The sequence below is a fragment of the Denticeps clupeoides genome, chromosome 8, assembly GCF_900700375.1.
Source record: "Denticeps clupeoides chromosome 8, fDenClu1.1, whole genome shotgun sequence".
NCBI lineage: Eukaryota > Metazoa > Chordata > Actinopteri > Clupeiformes > Denticipitidae > Denticeps > Denticeps clupeoides.
The window spans coordinates 13,156,442-13,174,525 of record NC_041714.1 but is presented as its reverse complement, the minus strand read 5'-3'; the positions used below and the strand labels follow the sequence as shown (position 1 = coordinate 13,174,525).

The window sequence follows — 18,084 nt, the reverse complement described above, 5'->3', positions numbered from 1 at the left end:
AAGTTCTGTAATCACCAAATCACATCCAGGTCTGTCTGGACGATGTCCACGCTTCTTCTCCTCCTGGTCAAACCCCATTCTTTTCCATCTCTTCCCTAGCATCCTCGGAGATGAGGTTCTGGGAATTTGGCCAAGGAATCCAGACAAGGCGGATGTGAATTGTGCCTGCGTTTCACATGCCGGCCTCAATGTTGTGACAGGGGACGACTGTGGCCTGGTCAAGCTCTTCGATTTCCCATGCACCGAGAAATTTGTACGTTTAATCTGTACGTTTAGTCACCGGGATTTGCTCTCTGTGACCCCTCTACTCCTCTCTGCAGGCCAAACATAAGCGCTATTTCGGACACTCTGCTCATGTGACCAACATCCGCTTCTCTTACGATGACAAGCATGTGGTCAGCTCTGGGGGAGATGACTCCAGGTAAGCATCATCATTGTCAATATAATATACAATTCACGTTTCATTCAAAATGATGGAATCCTTCTGTTTTGTTACAGTGTGTTTGTGTGGAAATGTCTGTGACTCAACGTCCTCAGCCTGAAAAGCTCAGCTGTCCTCTACTTCACCTGGCATGCTGCAAAAACCTGAATACGAACCAGGGGGTCTGGGAAACAAGTGGGTGGGAGGTGCAATGATTTTATTTAATTTTCTCATTCTAATTCAATGAAACCGAATCACAGTGGGTCATACATACAACTGGGTCAGTTGAGCTTAGTATAAATAAATAAATAAATAAATAAATAATCTTGTTTACATAATGATTTGTTTAAAACATTTGAGATGGGAAAAGGTTGCCATTACAACTGTTTTATTATGTTTTATTACGAAACAGTTTCATACACAATGTGAATCTGTCCACTTAAGTGCCTCTATGAACGTCGGCATTGTTTTTTCTGTCCCCTTTCATACTTCATTGAAATACTTCACAGTCATTTGTAAACTCAAGGTGCTATTGGGTTCATCATCATCGTCACTATTATTTTTTACATTTCTTAAAATCACATGGGTTATGCACTATTAAGCCTACATGATCTGTATGCAGTAGTTTAGTTTTATGGCCAATCCACCGGAACTGATTAATAAAGCATCATTCAGAGCAAAACAGTACTCTGAAGGACGAGTCTCTGGAACACTGCATTTCAGTAAACTGGGTTGGGTACTGATAGTGGTGTTGGGGGGTTAAGCCTATAATAATTTTTTATTAATTTTTTTGGTACTTGGCACTACGTTCCGTGTGTTCTTCCACTGTGTTAGATGCAAATTAGACCAGAGAGATGGGTGTGGTCTGGAATAAAGGAGGGGGGGGGCGGGACCTGAGACACCAAAGTTGACTATGCAGTCCGAATTCAGACAACTCCTACCAAAACATGACCTGAAGCTGCAGCTGGAGCCGTTGGGGATGGGGGTGAGGATCTGGGCTCAGGGCCTGATTTGCCATCGTCAGACCCTGTGTGTTCAGCTCTGTACAGTCCGACTGTAACGTTTTGTCTGTGACCGCAATATCAATATTGTTACTTGAGTCAGATTGATCTGTCTTGCTATGTCCAGGTTTTTTCCCCCCATATGATTAAATTATGCCATTGTTAAAATGTATCATACTGTAAATGGGAGAAAATGTGCTCAGTGCATGAATTTATTTTTAAATTAAAGCAGTTTTAGATCCTGATGGCGCAGGAGTTTATTGTGTGAATGCATAAAGCAGATTTTCTTTTTTTATACCAAAATCATGAATGTGTGGTCTGTGTCTAAATGTGCTCTATATGAAATGAATAAATGAAAACAGAATGTGGCTTAAAATGGGCTTCCGTTTGTTATTTCACTTTTTAACTATCATGTTTATAAGCTAAATATATGCAGACAAGGCCACATGGTGGCAACCGCAACATTTGTTCATATGTTCAAAACTTCTATTCAGATTGGCAGGTAGACTCTATATATACACATTTCCACCTTATTACGACATATGATCAGGTCACAGGGTCTGCTGAATGACATTTAGAAAATGCTGGATCATAGGAGAACGTTTTCTTTGTGGAAGAAATATTGATCATAATACACTCCTGTTAAAAGACCTTCCTGTTCTCATAATGACTGTGAAGAGGGACTAGACGTTCTTCTAGAAGCTTTATTGATATTTATGTTTACAATTCACAATGCATTCCACAGACAAATTCTCATTAGAGTCATTCACAATTAACTTGCATAACAATGCTTGAAGTTTCCAAGTTAAGTAATTCTGCAACTTTTAGATATTTCAGTCAACAGAGAAACAGCATATATATTTATATCTATATATTATTTTTAAAGTCAACGTCTGTAAACGTGTTCTTCCAGAGTTTAACTAGACGGCTGCAATGAGGTGAAACAATGGTTCAGTCAATGCACATTGTCTTGCAAAGATCTAAATGGTTCTAGAAATACTGAGAAGCATGAAGTGCTATGGAGGAACTCTTATGTGGCCAAACGGACATGAGCGCCACGGTCGAGACCTACAAGCTTTGTGAAGCTCTACACAATCAATAAAACAGTAAAATCACTATATCACTAAACCATACCAAAAATGGACAGATACTCTCGCTTTTTTGTTATAGTGGTACCATTCAACCCTTCTTCAGTTAAAGAGGAAAATCGAAACAAACAAAAAAAAAAAAAAAAAGTTCTTCTTTAAATGGTAGAAGAAAGAAAATGAAAGCAGCTCACAGAAGATCTTCAGAGGTACCGGCAGCTCTGGGCTCCTGTGAAGAACTGAGGGTTCGGGTGATTTGCGGCGCAGGTTTAGGAATAAAAGGTCATTTCACATACTGAGCTTGAGGGGCGGGAAGGGGGGGGGTCAGCGGGGTAAAAACAAAACTGGCTGCTGTTTTCCACCAGGAGTGAGGAAATGCTGCTGTGGTGGCCACACTGATGGTGAGGAGAAGATGCCCGACCTGCTGCGATCAGTCAGATCTAATTTTTTTCTTCTGGCCGCGCACTTTAGACTGAATCCTGCAGTAATGAACACAATCAGAATCAGTAAACCATCCAATTAGTGTTTGCGTAGTTACACCACCATTACAGCTAAACCCACTTGTTTAAAAAGTATTTCAGACCAGCACTAGCACATGCACACACACTGCACAAAAAAAATTTATGTCGTCTAGCACTTAACAATTCCCTAGCATGTTCTTTTCCTGAGCAGTTAGGCCTTAGTTTTGCAACTCAAAATCTATAGAAACTGAATAAGAATTGCTGGCGTCTTCCTCTTGTAAGTCGCTTTGGATAAAAGTGTCTGCTAAATAAAGTAAAGTAACATAACAATCTAATTAAGCTTTTTCATCAGACCAGCCACAGGACCTTTTCTTTGGTGCGGGAGACGGATGCAAGTGATGACGATGATGATTGGTCATGAAGTTTCACTTCACCTTAGCCAGAGGTGGCCGGGTTTTTACATTACACACATTCACATTACACGTTACAGCAGCTATGCAAACATGTCCACATTTCTGACATATTTAAACCCTTTTAAGTCACGTTCCCGGGTAACTAGTTACTTTTATAACGCTGTAAATCAAGTACTAAAGAAGTAACTACTTTCTTTTTTGAAGTAACACTGAGCATGGTGCATGAAACGTGTAGTAATACGATCACAGCTAAAGACACTTACTTCTCCACAACATCTTTGATCTGGCTGTTCACCATCGTAAGATAATGATCAATCTGGGTCTGCGGGATGCAGTGAAAGAAAACCTAGTCAGCCTTTAGGAATAAAAGTTATTGTTGTACAAAGTGCATGTGAGGTGCAATGACGGCTGATTATTAAGTAATCTCCACCCAGCATCACAACGCTTCGACTACATCTCTCAGGTGAGCCCATACCTGGTGCTTTTCATATATAACCGGGCAGCTGAACGCTCCGATCAGACCTGAAAAAAAGGGAACGACGGAGGGATCAGGCCAACAAACCATAGAGGTAAATATTAATAAGGGATTTTAATTAAATTATTATAATGTCAAACTTCAGATGAAAAGCAGCTCACCCAAAATGAGGATGGTGAGTCCATTGAACAAGGCACCGACGTAGGTCAGAATCCACATAAGAACAGCAAACTGGGGGGGAAATGAGACAAGTTATGTTGGGCATAATCAAGATCTAATTATTCTGAGAGGTAAACAACCAAAAGGCTGTCAAAATCACAGGTCACCTAAACCAAATATTAAACTGCACTACGTTCTGCAGCGATACAGTACTGTGCAAAAAACTACATAAAGCATAGTTCTCTGAGCAGTGACAATATTGTTCTCCATCTGTAGACTTTTGCTTGTAGGAGTTCGTTCATTTGTCACCAACTCCAGTTCTTCTAGCACATCTCTACATATAAAAACATGAAACCATTGCCACTTTCACTTATTATTATTTTATATATTGGTGCCAATGAGGTGCCACTGAGCAAAGCATCGTCCCCACACACTGCTCCCCGGGCGCCTGTCATGGCTGCCCACTGCTCCCTCAAGATATGGGTTAAAAGCAGAGGGCACATTTCATTGGGCTGTGTATCACAATAACAAAACAATTACTTTCATTTTCAGACAGTCCCTTCCTGAAGTTCTGTTGGAAAGATGAAAAACCCTTTATATGTTTCACTACTATGTATGTTTGTACATTACAGGGAGTGCAGAATTATTAGGCAAATGCATGTTGTCTTACTCCAAGCTGTGTAGGCTCGAAAACCTACTACCAATTAAGCATATTAGGTGATGTGCATCTCTGTAATGAGAAGGGGTGTGGTCTAATGACATCAACACCCTATATCAGGTGTGCATAATTATTAGGCAACTTCCTCTCCTTTGGCAAAATGGGTCAAAAGAAGGACTTGGCAGGCTCAGAAAAGTCAAAAATAGTGAGATATCTTGCAGAGGGATGCAGCACTCTTAAAATTGCAAAGCTTCTGAAGCGTGATCATCGAACAATCAAGCGTTTCATTCAAAATAGTCAACAGGGTCGCAAGAAGCGTGTGGAAAAACCAAGGCGCAAAATAACTGCCCATGAACTGAACTGAACATGAACTGCCCGTGGCTGGATTGGTAAAGGGCAGAGAGCTCCAGTCCGACTCAGACGCCAGCAAGGTGGAGGTGGAGTACTGGTTTGGGCTGGTATCATCAAAGATGAGCTTGTGGGGCCTTTTCGGGTTGAGGATGGAGTCAAGCTCAACTCCCAGTCCTACTGCCAGTTTCTGGAAGACACCTTCTTCAAGCAGTGGTACAGGAAGAAGTCTGCATCCTTCAAGAAAAACATGGTTTTCATGCAGGACAATGCTCCATCACACGCGTAGAAGAAAATCTAATGACATGGCCTCCTTGTTCACCTGATCTGAACCCCATTGAGAACCTGTGGTCCATCATCAAATGTGAGATTTACAAGGAGGGAAAACAGTACACCTCTCTGAACAGTGTCTGGGAGGCTGTGGTTGCTGCTGCACGCAATGTTGATGGTGAACAGATCAAAACACTGACAGAATCCATGGATGGCAGGCTTTTGAGTGTCCTTGCAAAGAAAAGTGGCTATATTGGTCGCTGATTTGTTTTTGTTTTGTTTTTGAATGTCAGAAATGTATATTTGTGAATGTGGAGATGTTATATTGGTTTCACTGGTAAAAATAAATAATTGAAATGGGTATATATTTGTTTTTTGTTAAGTTGCCTAATAATTATGCACAGTAAGTCACCTGCACACACAGATATCCCCCTAAAATAGCTAAAAATAAAAACAAACTAAAAACTACTTCCAAAAACATTCAGCTTTGATATGAGTTGTTTGGGTTCATTGAGAACATGGTTGTTGTTCAATAATAAAATTATTCCTCAAAAATACAACTTGCCTAATAATTCTGCACTCCCTGTACTCTATATTGTATGCATATATTTAAGACTGCATTGAGCACATGGTCATCCAGGCTTGGAGGTGCGTATAGACGTGCAGAACCCACAAATCTCAAAAACTGTTGAACAAAAACAAAGGCTCAAAACTATGAAAACAAGTAGTAAACAAAGTAAAATGGGGAGGCATGGAAGAATTCACATTCTGCCTACCTTCAGGGAGTCAACCAGATCCTCCACCAAGAAAAGGCTGCGCAAGTTGCCGACCGCCGCGTTGAGCCGGCCCAGGAACACGTCACTGTACTTGTGCACTAGATCTTCCGACAGAGTCACCTCCTGGTCGAGGTACAGCCTGTGGAGCACAAAATCACGTCTCACGGACCACACCCACTTCAAAACACCACCGACACACAGAACACAGTTACGGGTAACACTTTTTACTTTCACGGAGACTATTATTAATAAATTCATTATTATATTTTGGTTAATTTCCAGACACATAAAAATAAAATTACACTATAAAAACAACCAAACCAATTCTTTTTTCTTTTTTTTTTCTTTTTTAAGAAAAAAAAAAAAAAAAAAAAATCAACTGTATAACCTCTCACCCCAAATCTAAACTTTGCAATAACAATTAATTGGCCAGAAAAATACAATTGGATTAATCACCATATACATGAAATTAAATTGTTTGTGGCCGTCTGAGTGACCCTGTGCTGATCTGTTTACTCCCTCGGACGTATGGATTCTCTGAGGCAAAAAAAAAAAGTTAAGCTGCAATAACCTGCTTAGCAGCGGCTGAGCACCAATCACGATCTGTCCTGGATAAAGCTGCTCATTTGATCTGAAACGGGGTGCTGGAAATCAGAGGGCGGCTCAGCACCGCTGCTCCGTTACACAGAGGAACCCCGACTGGCACTCAGACGGATTGCTGTTCAGGAGTCGGAACGCGACCAGTCAGATTTATCAAATTCGCAGCCATTAGAGGGCAATTACTCTGGCCACATTCATAATTATATATGCTCTGCAACACACACTTTGGTGCTCTGTATAAATATCAACATAATTGCACTTATTATCGTATGACCAGAACTCCCGGGGTAGTTAAGAACCCATCCCACACAAAAAGCAAGCTGTTACAGCATCTGACAATAAGAGATGCTGTGGCCATGGCGGAGAGCCTCAGGAAGTGTTTTTATCTTTAATCTGGACACCCCGCCACAACCACAGTCTGTGCAAATTAAAGCTCTACCTTGAACTTCATAGGAATCTGCTGCAACTTTCACTGCGGAACACTGTTTCAGTACAGCGTTCCATATCCACTCTGTCCACATTTCACCACGCAGCATGTAAAAGTTCGGGCACCCGCGCTTACAACCATGCGAATTAAAAAAAAGCCGCACAGACACCAATGCAATGTGCTGCTAATTTAACCCATTCAAATCACAACTTGTTCCTAAACGGCTTTCCAGGGCAGGGACTCAAAAAGGGACAGTCCTATCAACAATTTCACACATACAGCGTACATGCCTTTGAAACGCGAGATGAATCCAGAGGGACCGGAAGAACATACAAACTGTCCATAAAGAAACCATGAGGAACATGAGCAGACTTACTTGAAGGGGTGTCCCTCGTCAGACTTCTGGACGGCCTGCAGGATGCCCTTGTATATCCTGAAGGTGATGGTGATGGAGAGCAGCGCCAGGGCGATGTAGGAGCACACGCTGACGATGCTGCACATGGTGAGGGACAGCAGGAGCAGGAGGCTGGTCCCAAACACCAGGCCGGACTTCTTCACATCGCGCCAGTACACCAGCTCCACCACTGCGAACAGACAAGAGACGAATCACTTCAAAAAAACAATGCTGGGGGTCAAAGGCTGACCCCTGACCTCAGACAAATATTCAATATTCCGCAGAATAGATAGAAGCTACTTGAATCCAATTCTCCCACAAACTATCAACGAATGCACCATTTGATCCATCTTTGAAACCGACAGGACGTGACTATGGCCGGACAAAAATAAATAAAAGCCGCGCTGCCTGCACATGGTTATTGTCGCGCGTAAAAATAGCGCGCTGATCTCGGCCGATTACAGGACGGGATCCGAACCGCCGAGCTCCGTCTCCCGCCCGAACCGGCGCCGTGACGCGACGACGAGGGCGAGGCTAGCGGCAACGACCGCGATCATAACGACGGCGGCGGATAGAGAGGACGGCGAGAGGCGAACCCCGTTTGGAGTCCATCTTGGGCAGCGGCTCCTCCCGCGTACACTTCCGGTCCGGCTCCCCGAGCAAAGCCAGTAATGCGATTACGGTCCCTTTACACGACGATGACAGCGCTGGGCATCACCGAACAGGCGAGTCACTACAGAACACCGGTACCAAACTAAACCAGGAGCAGCCTGGTCAACGGGGAGCCGATAAACTACGGATAAAACTACAGCTTTACTCGGACTTAAATCCACAGAACATCCGGGTATTGTCCGCAGAGTGGCGACTTGAACCCCGCCGAGAAGCTCTCCGAGAAGCTCTCTGGACTGCATTTAATGCGGCGACGCTGCATGCTTTCTACCTGTGTATCCCAGTGCAAGACAAATCAACCCTGAGTGTCTCCAGGGGGGACTGTCCCTGTAAATACTGGTCCTACTTTGCCCTGGACGAGGGCGTCTTCTGTAAAGGTAAATGTGAGTGCATGCTGTAATCAAAACTGAAGGCAGTCCATGACTTTCATTTAAACATTCCTATATTTCCATCAGGGATGAATAAAGTATCCATCTATTGTAGTGGACATTACAAACAAGAACGATCAACAGGCATCTTTCTTCGGAGCATATTTCACTATGGTCAGAGTTCGGGGTGAAATATGCATATGATCGTTTCTACATCTGAAAGAGCCAGGCTGTAAGTGGCCCCTTTAAACACAGGGTTTTATGGGGTTTTAGAATGAAAAGCAGTGATTGAGAAAAGTTATTAATAAAAAGTTGTGTGTGTGCGCGCATGTGTGTGAGAGGAAGCAAAACAGTTGAAGCGCCGGTCATTCTGTGACATTCCTACATCCATATTTCATATGACGGTAGCTCTTAAGTCACGTGATCAAAGTCTATGGAGAAAACCATAGGGGTTGGTACCACGGGGTCTGTTCTTGATTAATACTGGATATATATATATATATATATATACATATACACACACACACACACACACACACTTCAGGCTGGCTAAAAAAATTAAATAAACTCTTAGTATCTTTACATGACCCCTCTGCACAATGCCCTCTCTGCTCCCATGTTGCAACTGTGCACCCTTTACACCACATGCGCCTCCGCCGTCTCGCAACCGTCAATCACACGCCAGAGACAAGCGGCCAGAAAGGGTTGGCCGGCCAAAGTTTAGTGGGAGAGATGATAAACGGGCCTTTGGGATGATGACCAAATATACTGTGATTACAATGGCTGTAAAGTGCCCATCAGCAGTGCCATTATACTATTTCACATCCAAAAAGCATTTAAAAGCAAACCGTTTTTCCTGGAATCACCACAAAACGATCCAACCACTAATCTCCAAACGCTGAGACCCAATGTGGCGGACACTACAGGAGTCACGTCCGGAATAACATTACGGAGTTAAGCGAAGTACCTTTGTACGGGCCGACCACAGCACTATCAGGTCCAAAGGTTCCTCAGCACAATGCCGGCGGATTTTTAAAAGCAGAGGCCACAGGGTCCGGCACATGCCGATAAAAACACACCAGAACCACGATTAAAACCCTCTACTTCAGTTCCGAAATCCTAGCAGTTCTCACAGGTGTGGCTGTGGATTTAAACTCTGAGGTCACGGTACCCTTCTCTCTCCAGGTCTGGACAGGCTTGCTGCTCTCAGAATCTTCCATGTTCTCCCGGAAAGCAGACGCCTGAGGATCAGTTGGGCATTCCAGGTGGAGCGCCGGGCTGCAGAGGCAGGTGGAGGAAAGCTGCAGTGCTGCTGCGATCGCTCGCTCACCCTCTCTCTCTCTCTCTCTCTATCTGCCGACTGTCTGCTGGCTCAGGGAGCGACCAACGCACTGACGCAGTGACTATAAACCCCCCGCCCCACCCATGCTCCCTCCTCCTCGGACGGCCCTCGCTCGCTCCCGCCGCGCTCGGCTACAAAAGAGCAGGTCACCCTTCCTTCATTCAGCATCAAAGCAGCACGAAGCCCGCAGTCTTACAACAGCCAGCTTCACAGGACAAGAACACGACAGGACTGGTTCATTAAAAAAAAATGCATTTTTAAAATGACAGTGTCAGTGTTGACATTGGCCACTAGGGGGCAACTTTAACATTAACTGAATGGACAACTTGGCCAAAAGTGCGATGAAAATGAGATGCAAGGCAAACAATCGAGGCAAAGCAGCTGATAAGTTATCTGCCGTTGTGTCGCAATGCAGGAAGAGTCGACATGTGCTAAAGCGTCAGTCAAAGCAGATCAGCCCTCCCTGCTCACCCAGAGAAGTAGAGTAAAAAGTCAGTGGTGGGATTTTTTTTCTTGCTTCTCAAGTGCTGTAAGTGTTTTAAACCCTTGAACCTTCTCGGTAGGCTACGTTCAACCAGTTCATTCATTATCCGCATCAAATTAATCCCAAGCAGAACTGCGACAGCGCATTATAGGTGAGCAGTTTTAGTGGTAAATGCTTCAGCATTTCATCTCTGATAAAGAGCCTAAATCAGGTCATGGACAGTAATGGAATAAGTGTAATACGTTACTGTAGTGAAGTTGTTATTTTTGTGCATCCGTACTTTTTCACTTTAACTCCATTTCAAAAGTCAAATCTCACTTTTTACTCCACTACATTACTATAAAGCTGACATTCCTTTTTCATTATTACAAGTTGTGGTGACATTACTGCTGTACTGTTTATAGATTAATTGGCGGCCAAGGCAAGTTCTCTAAATGTTAAAAGCCCCGCCCCCTGACATCACACATGCATCATCATTCTGAAAAAAGAAAAAAAAAAAAAAAAAATTCTATTACAGTACATCTGAAGCATGTTTCACCTAAATGAAATTGTCTTAAATTATGACAACTTTAATGGCAAAAATGCATAAAATAAAAAGAAGACATTTTTAGTTCAGCAACATGCAAACACAGCACACCATACAGATGAAATCACTCATGCCAATGCAAATGCAGAGGGTTCATGTAAGCATGGTGATGCATGAACAAAAATAAATGGATGAAATGAGATGAAATGTGGGATGAGGAAACGAATGACGTGATGAGGAGGTGACATGAGTCTTCTGGGGGGGAATAAAAATGGAAACGGAAAAAAGCAGTAACATTTCCGTGGTGGATTTACCTGATGCTGCCTTCAGGTTTGTCACCTGAACACCTGTCTTCTCAGCAGATGTTTTTGCAGCGTCCTTCACAGGCAGGGATGGACGGGGCTGAGGGACAGGCTCTGGGATCTGGGATACTTCAAGGTCTCCTTTGCTCTTCTGAGGAGAGGGCTTCTCTGATGGCTGAGTGAGGAGAAAGTATGAGCTCTGACTTGCTGATGTCTCCTTGGGTGCAGAGGACACATCCACTGCGATCTCTTCCTGCCCAAAGCTTGAAGAGACATCATCATCATCCATTGTGACTTCTGAGGCCTTGGAAAACTTTGAAGACTCCAGGGTTTCAAGAAATTCATCAATGGCACCCCTGGGCGGCCGTTCCACAAACTCAAACTCCTCAGATGAGATCTCCTGTTCAGACACTTCTTCCGCAACTTCAGCCGCTTCCTTCTCTGTGGGAATTAACTTCTCGGCCTCGATCTGAAAAACAGCTGGGTTTTTGGTCACCACCTCTAGAACCGGAGACAGAGAATCTGCACTTGGGCTTTCAGAATCCGAATCTTCTTGAGTTTTCCTAGTTGGAAAGTTCAGGCACTCAAATTTATCCACCTTCTGAGCAGAGACTGGAGCGGAAACCTTCCAGTCTTTGTCTTCCAGAGGGGAGTCATTGCTCCTTGGTGTTATCTGGGCCTCCTTGACAAGGTCAAAGGCACCACAGGTTTGCTCAGCAAACATGTCTAATTCTGTCTTGGACTTCTCAGCAGCCTTGGCTTCTGTCTCTTCAGCCATTTCCTTCAGAAGCGAGATCTTTGTGTCGAATGTAAACGGGTTACTGGAAGACATGGGGATGTTGGGTGATTCGGATCCATGTCTGAAGGTAGGACTTGGTTCTGGGCTTCCTTCAGATGAGCCAGAGTCCATCTTGTCTGGGTTCAGAGGGGAAGACTTTAAAATATCAGGAAGGGCGGGTGGTTTTCCAGAATCTTCATCCTCCATCGCTGTGGTTGAAAACTGCAGTGAGGAGCTAAAGGGCTTCACAGTCGGATCAGAAATTGGCATCACAGGGTCGAAGTCCTTACCCAAGTTCTGAAAAGGTGACGTGTCTTGCATTTCTCCAGCATGGCCGTACTGGACCAGATCAGGGGTAGGACTCTCAGACACTTTGGCAGCTCTAACTCCTGGCATGTCCTCACCAAAATGGGAATAGTCGGCACCCATGTTATCCACAGGACTAAAGCCATGGAACGGGTTCTTCTGCTGGACCTCGTACGGCAGGTCATCATCATCTGAATGATCTAGCAGGTTGTGCTCGTACCCGGGGGTCGCGTCCTTACTGAATGAATCCATTGGAGCCTTGGTGTTCTCCTGAGAAGTTAGGGAGGAACTCCAGTGCTCTGTTGGAGTGGGAGGCATTCGTAACAAATATCATTATGGTGCACAATGGCAATTTTCAGCACAGGGGAAGGGAAAAAGTCCAGTGAGCTCTCAGGATAATCACTTTACGCATTTCCAACCATTAATCTAAACACTGGCATCGATAGATAGCAATTTCAACAATCTATCTCATTGAATTCAAGCGCAAATCCAATGTGTGTTAAAAAGGTACCGGAAGAGACATCTAATAGCCACTCATTTATCAGCTCAAGATGAGTATGAGAGGCGGGGAGCACGACACACCACCATCTAATTTATAACAAAAACTGACCTCTACCTGTGGCGTGAAGCGTCTAATTAATTGGCAAATTAACAGACCATGCAAACAAACATTCTAAGTCAAATGCTGACCATCAAAATGCTGCAAAGGGGAGATGTATTCAAAAACAGATGAGGGAAGAGACTTGCCTGCAGAAAATTGCATCAGAGGCTGAGGTGGAGCAGCAGGAGCGGCAGCAGGTTCATCTGAAAAAGACGACAAAAACGAAAAAAAACAAAACACACACCATCTTAGAGTCAGAAAGGTGGAGGACAGGAGAGAAGACAAATGTTTTGATCCAGGACTGGCAAAAAATATATATATAAAAAACAATTGTGGGTTTGTGAACATGGACTGGGGGAGTAAAACTGCTCATTATGCTGTAAACAAAACGCAGCAAATTGAGAAATACACGACAGCATTAAATGAAAGAGACAGCAGAAACCAAATCCAAACAGATTCTGTCTGCTCAGTGCTTTCAGGGACATTCAAATAGTTGTGTGACCGAGAGCGCCCTTGGCACAGGGCAACCTCAATAATTTCTTTATCCCTCAATAACGGCACTCAGAGCAACAAAATATTATTTACATGCAGGGGTAAAGGAATAGAAAATTCACTCAGAACCAATTAAACAGCCAAGGTATATTGTCATTTGAAGCCACACCACACAAAACGTTTGTCACTTTCACATCTACACAGATACTGGCATTGCATCATCTAGCTTAAGAGTGAGTCTAAACCTACAGGTTCAATAATAAAAAGGATGATGATTCCTCATATCAATGTTCTGGCTTTTGGTATGTGGGTAGATTCTCTACAAAATCTTCTTTTAAATGATGTACTTTTGTTAAAATACTGAGATGACATCATAGATGACAGTTCTGCAATATATGGGGCATCAAGTAAATATAGTACTGTGATGGTCACCACATGGCAAAGACATCGCTATGCTAATCCTCATTATTATTATTATCATTATCATTATTATTTTATTGGCAGTTTCTTTGTTTCCACAGACAAAGTAATAACCAGCAGTGCCATGATGAACGTTCATACACAAAATACGACAAAAAAAAAAATCAAATCCCACCCATAGCCCGGCTTCTGGCGAACAATCTCGGCGGATATTAGTGGCCGGTTGGTGTTTATTTTTGTGCCTGAGCTCAGCACCACACCCTCCGCGGCCGGCGGCCCTTTGTCGTCTCCTCCCGGCCCCACCCCGCCCTGTGTCCGGCGTGGAGGCTCTGATTTCGGGCCCTTTCTCTCCGCGGATGTGTTACACCTGCCTTTTAAAACGCCTCGCATCCGATCCAAAGGAAGCGAGAAGTAATAATAATTATTATTTTATTTATTTATTTTTACAGAAAAATAATAAATAAAACGCTTTTCTTTGTTCGGGCTTCTGTCGGATCCAGCCATCCTAACGATAAGGTTAGCAAACCACCGCCGATCCATACATTTTTAATAAAAATGATCACCATCAACACCGCCCCGTGAGCCTTTTATTCCTCTCTCTTCGGTGTAAAAACGATATCGGCGCATCCCCGTGAAAACAGGTGGGCCGCAGGGGGGAAAAAATACTTATTTTTAAAAAATGAAATAAATAAAACGTAAAACATTTCCACCACCACCCTTGTAACAGAACGAACGGCGAACCGTGTTTTATTCCGCGGCGCGACGAGAGACCGCGTTTCATTTCCATTTAAAACGTGACGGGAACGGGCGGCTAACCCAGCTAGCTAACGCCACAGACGACCGGCCTTCGCCAGATCCCCGTTAAACAAAGGAACCGAAAAGGTGGTTCTCTTCGTTTCGAGGGCGCATGTCGAGCGGCTGGAGGATAAACGTTGTGGGGTTCTTTTTGGTGAAGGTTGCGGCGGGGATGGAACGCCGGCTCGCTGACGGCGAAGCCCCGGTCAACCAGCGGCGCCGGGCATGGCGAGTAAACGGCGTGAAATACTCACAGAGAGGCGCCGCTGCTTCTGCTGGGGATGCCTGGACTGCGTGGACTGGGGCGGCTGTTCGTGGCGGCTCCTGTGGCACCAGAACCGGTTCGGCGGTGGCCCGGACCTGCCTGTTCTCAGCGGGGCGCCCCACCTCTTGCTCGGCCTGCTGCTGTGGCTCCGGGGCGGCGTCACCCTCGACCGCCGCCGCCTCCTCCCGCTGCTGCTCCTCCTTCGCGTCGACCACCGTGTGCTCCGGGGGCTTCTCCTGCACGGCCGAGGTGGCTTCCACGGGCTCGGGGACGGGGACTACTGCTGCTGCTGCTGCGCCCGGAGTCGCCGCCTCCTCCACGGTCAGCTGGTCCTCAGCGCTGCTCGTCACAGGCGCCGGCGCCTCGGGCGGTGTTGGTGGGGGAGTGGGTTCGTGCTCCGGGACGGTGGAGGAAACCTCCGGTTCCGAGTGCGTTAAGGATTCTTGGCGCTCTTCAACAGCGTCCTGCGCTGCACCTTTCACCCCCGACAACTCCACCGGTTCGGCTTCACTGCCGGCGTGTTGCGCATTAACCGGTCCGCTCTCCGCATGGAGCTGTGGCTCCTCGTGGCTGGGGGTGGTGGAGGAAACGGCATCATCCATCTCCATCATTCAGATTAATACAACTTGTTTGACGGTCTGTTGGGGTGTAACCAGCGCTGCAGCTCATAAAAGTCAACTCCGGCACCGGCACACGGCACCGCACTGGATCAGCCCGGCGCCACTAGACCCGTCCAGCAGAGCGTCTAAACGGGAGCGAGAACCGCGGGGCCAATGACCAGACGACGGGGCTGAGCGACGGCTCCTGCGGCCAATGACAGGCCGGCGCCGCCCACGGGCCGCTAAACGTTTCCGCCCCTTTCTCAAACCTTACCGTAGTGAATGAGAGGCTTGAGGACGAGACCAGACCAACTTCCTCTGCTGGGAAACAAAGTTCAGGTTGTGGGATTTTTGTCACTTCACGTCAACTTCATGTTGCCTCTGAGGAAACAGTCAAACTTGTCATTTTAGGCATCGTGTAAACATGTGGTCTCAAACCTAATACCAAACCTATAAAGTCAGCTTAATTCTACTTGCACATCCAAAAATGTATGATATTTTTTTAATAATCATAATTTGCCATTAGTTCACCCGCAATGCACTTATATCAGAGATCATATATCACCACCTTCACTCGCTTTGCATAGTAAACGACTGCAGCCGTCTCAGTTACGTAGGTCCACTCCTAAATCACCTTTTGTTCATGGGTGTGTCTCAATTCAAATCCAAAATTATCAGATTTCTCTGGTGTGTTTATTTTGTTGCGTATTCGCATTGCTTGGTATGTATAGCTGCAGGAATGTGCTTGGACTGGCAGTCCCCTGCTGCCTGGCGGTTGGATTACTGCTCCAATTTCACTCACATCTGTCAGCAAGACATCGAACTGGCCCTTCTCCCGTCTCTTCGTAGCTCCCGGTGAAAATACGGGCAAGGGAGCTTGGGATCAGCAGAAGCCCACTGCGCAGTTCCATAAATATTAACGTTTGAGCATTCAGACAGCTATACAAGTGCAGTTACAGTCAATGGTCTCCCCACAACACTTACAAACCAACTCAGGTCTCATTTAATGCTGATGGATAGCACATAAAGTGGAATAAAACGTTTCATAAAGTAATGTACTGCCGCAATTGTCACCCCAATACTGCAACTGTGGCTGTTTTTCTCAAAGCACAAGAGAGCAGTGTTAAAATTCTCTTACTCTATGGTGGTAAAAATGTGCCATACACAACCAATGTCCGCAGCAGTCTTGTTTACAAGTTCACAGCCCGATGTGCACAGTCGATTCTCACTTTTCTTTCCGGCTATGCTGCTATCTGAGGAATGGAGCCTTGTGAACGAGGGGGGTGATAAGGGGCCAGAAAAAGCCTTCCTACATCTGTCAAAGTATTCAAGCATCTTGGCGCTTGGTGTGGGGGAGTGGTCGTGTGATGAAAAACAGCACCCATGGTCTGATTTTTACCACTTCAGCATCTGTTTACTGACAAAGCGTCTGGCTCAGATGTGTTACTCGTGTGTTACTCTGGTCAGAGCAATGCCATCATTTGCATGTGCTGGTAAAGCACAGTGACAAGCCGACAGTTTTTAACATTGATGAAGGCCTCTCACCTTTCATGGCTGTTTATAAAGTGATAAATGGACCTCCTGCTGGGGCGGGGTCTGGATTTGGAACGTGAGGAGAGTCCCGTCTCCCACTGCTCCTCAGACAGCTGCACAAGGGCCACGGTGACCCCTGTCTGAAGGCACCATTACGCTATGATCCGCTGCCTGATGCCATCGTTGCTCAATAAGGGGAGTTGTTACACACCCACAGTCCAAATGCAAAGTGCCGCCTGAGTGATCACATGGAGTGTGACTAAGGTTCCCAGTGACTCCAGAGAGTGAACGATGGTGGAGTGTTGTGAGTCACTGGTTGTCTCATGTGTCCGGCATGTTGACATCATACCCCCCAACCACAATCTAAATGGAATGTTTGTCATTTTATCCATTTCCCAACACTGAATAGATAAATATGTCACAGCTGATTGGCTTGTGTGAAGTATCCATGCCAGGGCCAGAACACTCAGTGTCATTGAGGTGCTGACAGCTAGATGAGACGTGAAACGACAAATTTAATCCGCCAGAGAAAGCAGCAGGTCTTCAGCTTTGGGTTCATGCAGGCACTTGATACACTTTCTGCTGGCCACAGTGGAATGGGCAGCAGAAGGAGGCGTCAGATCACGTTGCCCATCCAGGTCCACGTCGCACTGCTCCCGCCCTGTTTTATTGATGAAGCAGCTGAAAGTCGCAGGAGCCAAGTTCCACTTGTCCTGGTACTTTCCACCCCTCTTTTCAAGTTCTACAAAGCTCTAGAACATTCTTTCTATGACAGAAGGAGCATAGACTGAAGATTTTTACTCCCCTGTGCATGAAGGCAACCAGCAAAGAATGCTCCAGAGCTCCTGCATTACCACTCTAACTAGACCTTCTCCACCCAAGATCATAAACATGCAGCCATAACCTCATAAAACTCATTTAGCATGGAAACATTGACACTATGTCAGTTATCAGTATTGCAAACATGATTTTCATTAGTGATTGTTTTCGTGTGTCCTTTTTTTGGCTCTGGCTGCCACAGGACAGACGCATTTATGTAACCTCTTACCACACAAGTTTACACAAAAACACAGCATTGTTTCTCATAGGCCACTCCGATCTCCGACAGCAGATCTC

At 45.2% G+C, this 18,084-nt stretch overlaps 2 protein-coding genes across 9 annotated transcripts in view; one reads left to right on the top strand and one right to left on the bottom strand.

The window, feature by feature from the left end:
• LOC114795321 (echinoderm microtubule-associated protein-like 6) overlaps positions 1 to 1,796 on the top strand; it is a 37,747-nt gene extending 35,951 nt beyond the window's left edge. For all 5 annotated transcript variants that reach the window (XM_028988446.1, XM_028988444.1, XM_028988442.1 and 2 more), the window contains 3 exons: positions 100 to 253; positions 321 to 421; positions 499 to 1,796. In XM_028988446.1, coding sequence (XP_028844279.1) covers positions 100 to 253; positions 321 to 421; positions 499 to 523 — 280 coding nt within the window. In that variant the 3' untranslated portion in view covers positions 524 to 1,796. The remainder of the gene's footprint in view (positions 1 to 99; positions 254 to 320; positions 422 to 498) is intronic.
• Positions 1,797 to 2,112: 316 nt separating this feature from the next.
• Positions 2,113 to 15,586, bottom strand: rtn4b (reticulon 4b). Of its 4 annotated transcripts, XM_028988449.1 has the most exons (9): positions 14,826 to 15,586; positions 13,011 to 13,067; positions 11,192 to 12,562; positions 7,471 to 7,678; positions 6,068 to 6,206; positions 4,018 to 4,087; positions 3,857 to 3,903; positions 3,645 to 3,703; positions 2,113 to 2,986 (listed from the first exon to the last, which is right to left on the bottom strand). In XM_028988449.1, exons 1-9 carry the CDS (start codon positions 15,445 to 15,447, stop codon positions 2,938 to 2,940), a joined length of 2,622 nt encoding a protein of 873 aa, XP_028844282.1. In that variant the 5' UTR covers positions 15,448 to 15,586; the 3' UTR covers positions 2,113 to 2,937. The 4 variants fall into 4 exon arrangements, with proteins under 4 accessions (XP_028844282.1, XP_028844283.1, XP_028844284.1 ...); XM_028988450.1 differs by lacking the exon at positions 11,192 to 12,562; XM_028988451.1 differs by lacking the exons at positions 11,192 to 12,562; positions 13,011 to 13,067; positions 14,826 to 15,586 and adding an exon at positions 9,697 to 9,921.
• Between the last annotated feature and the right edge of the window lie 2,498 nt (positions 15,587 to 18,084).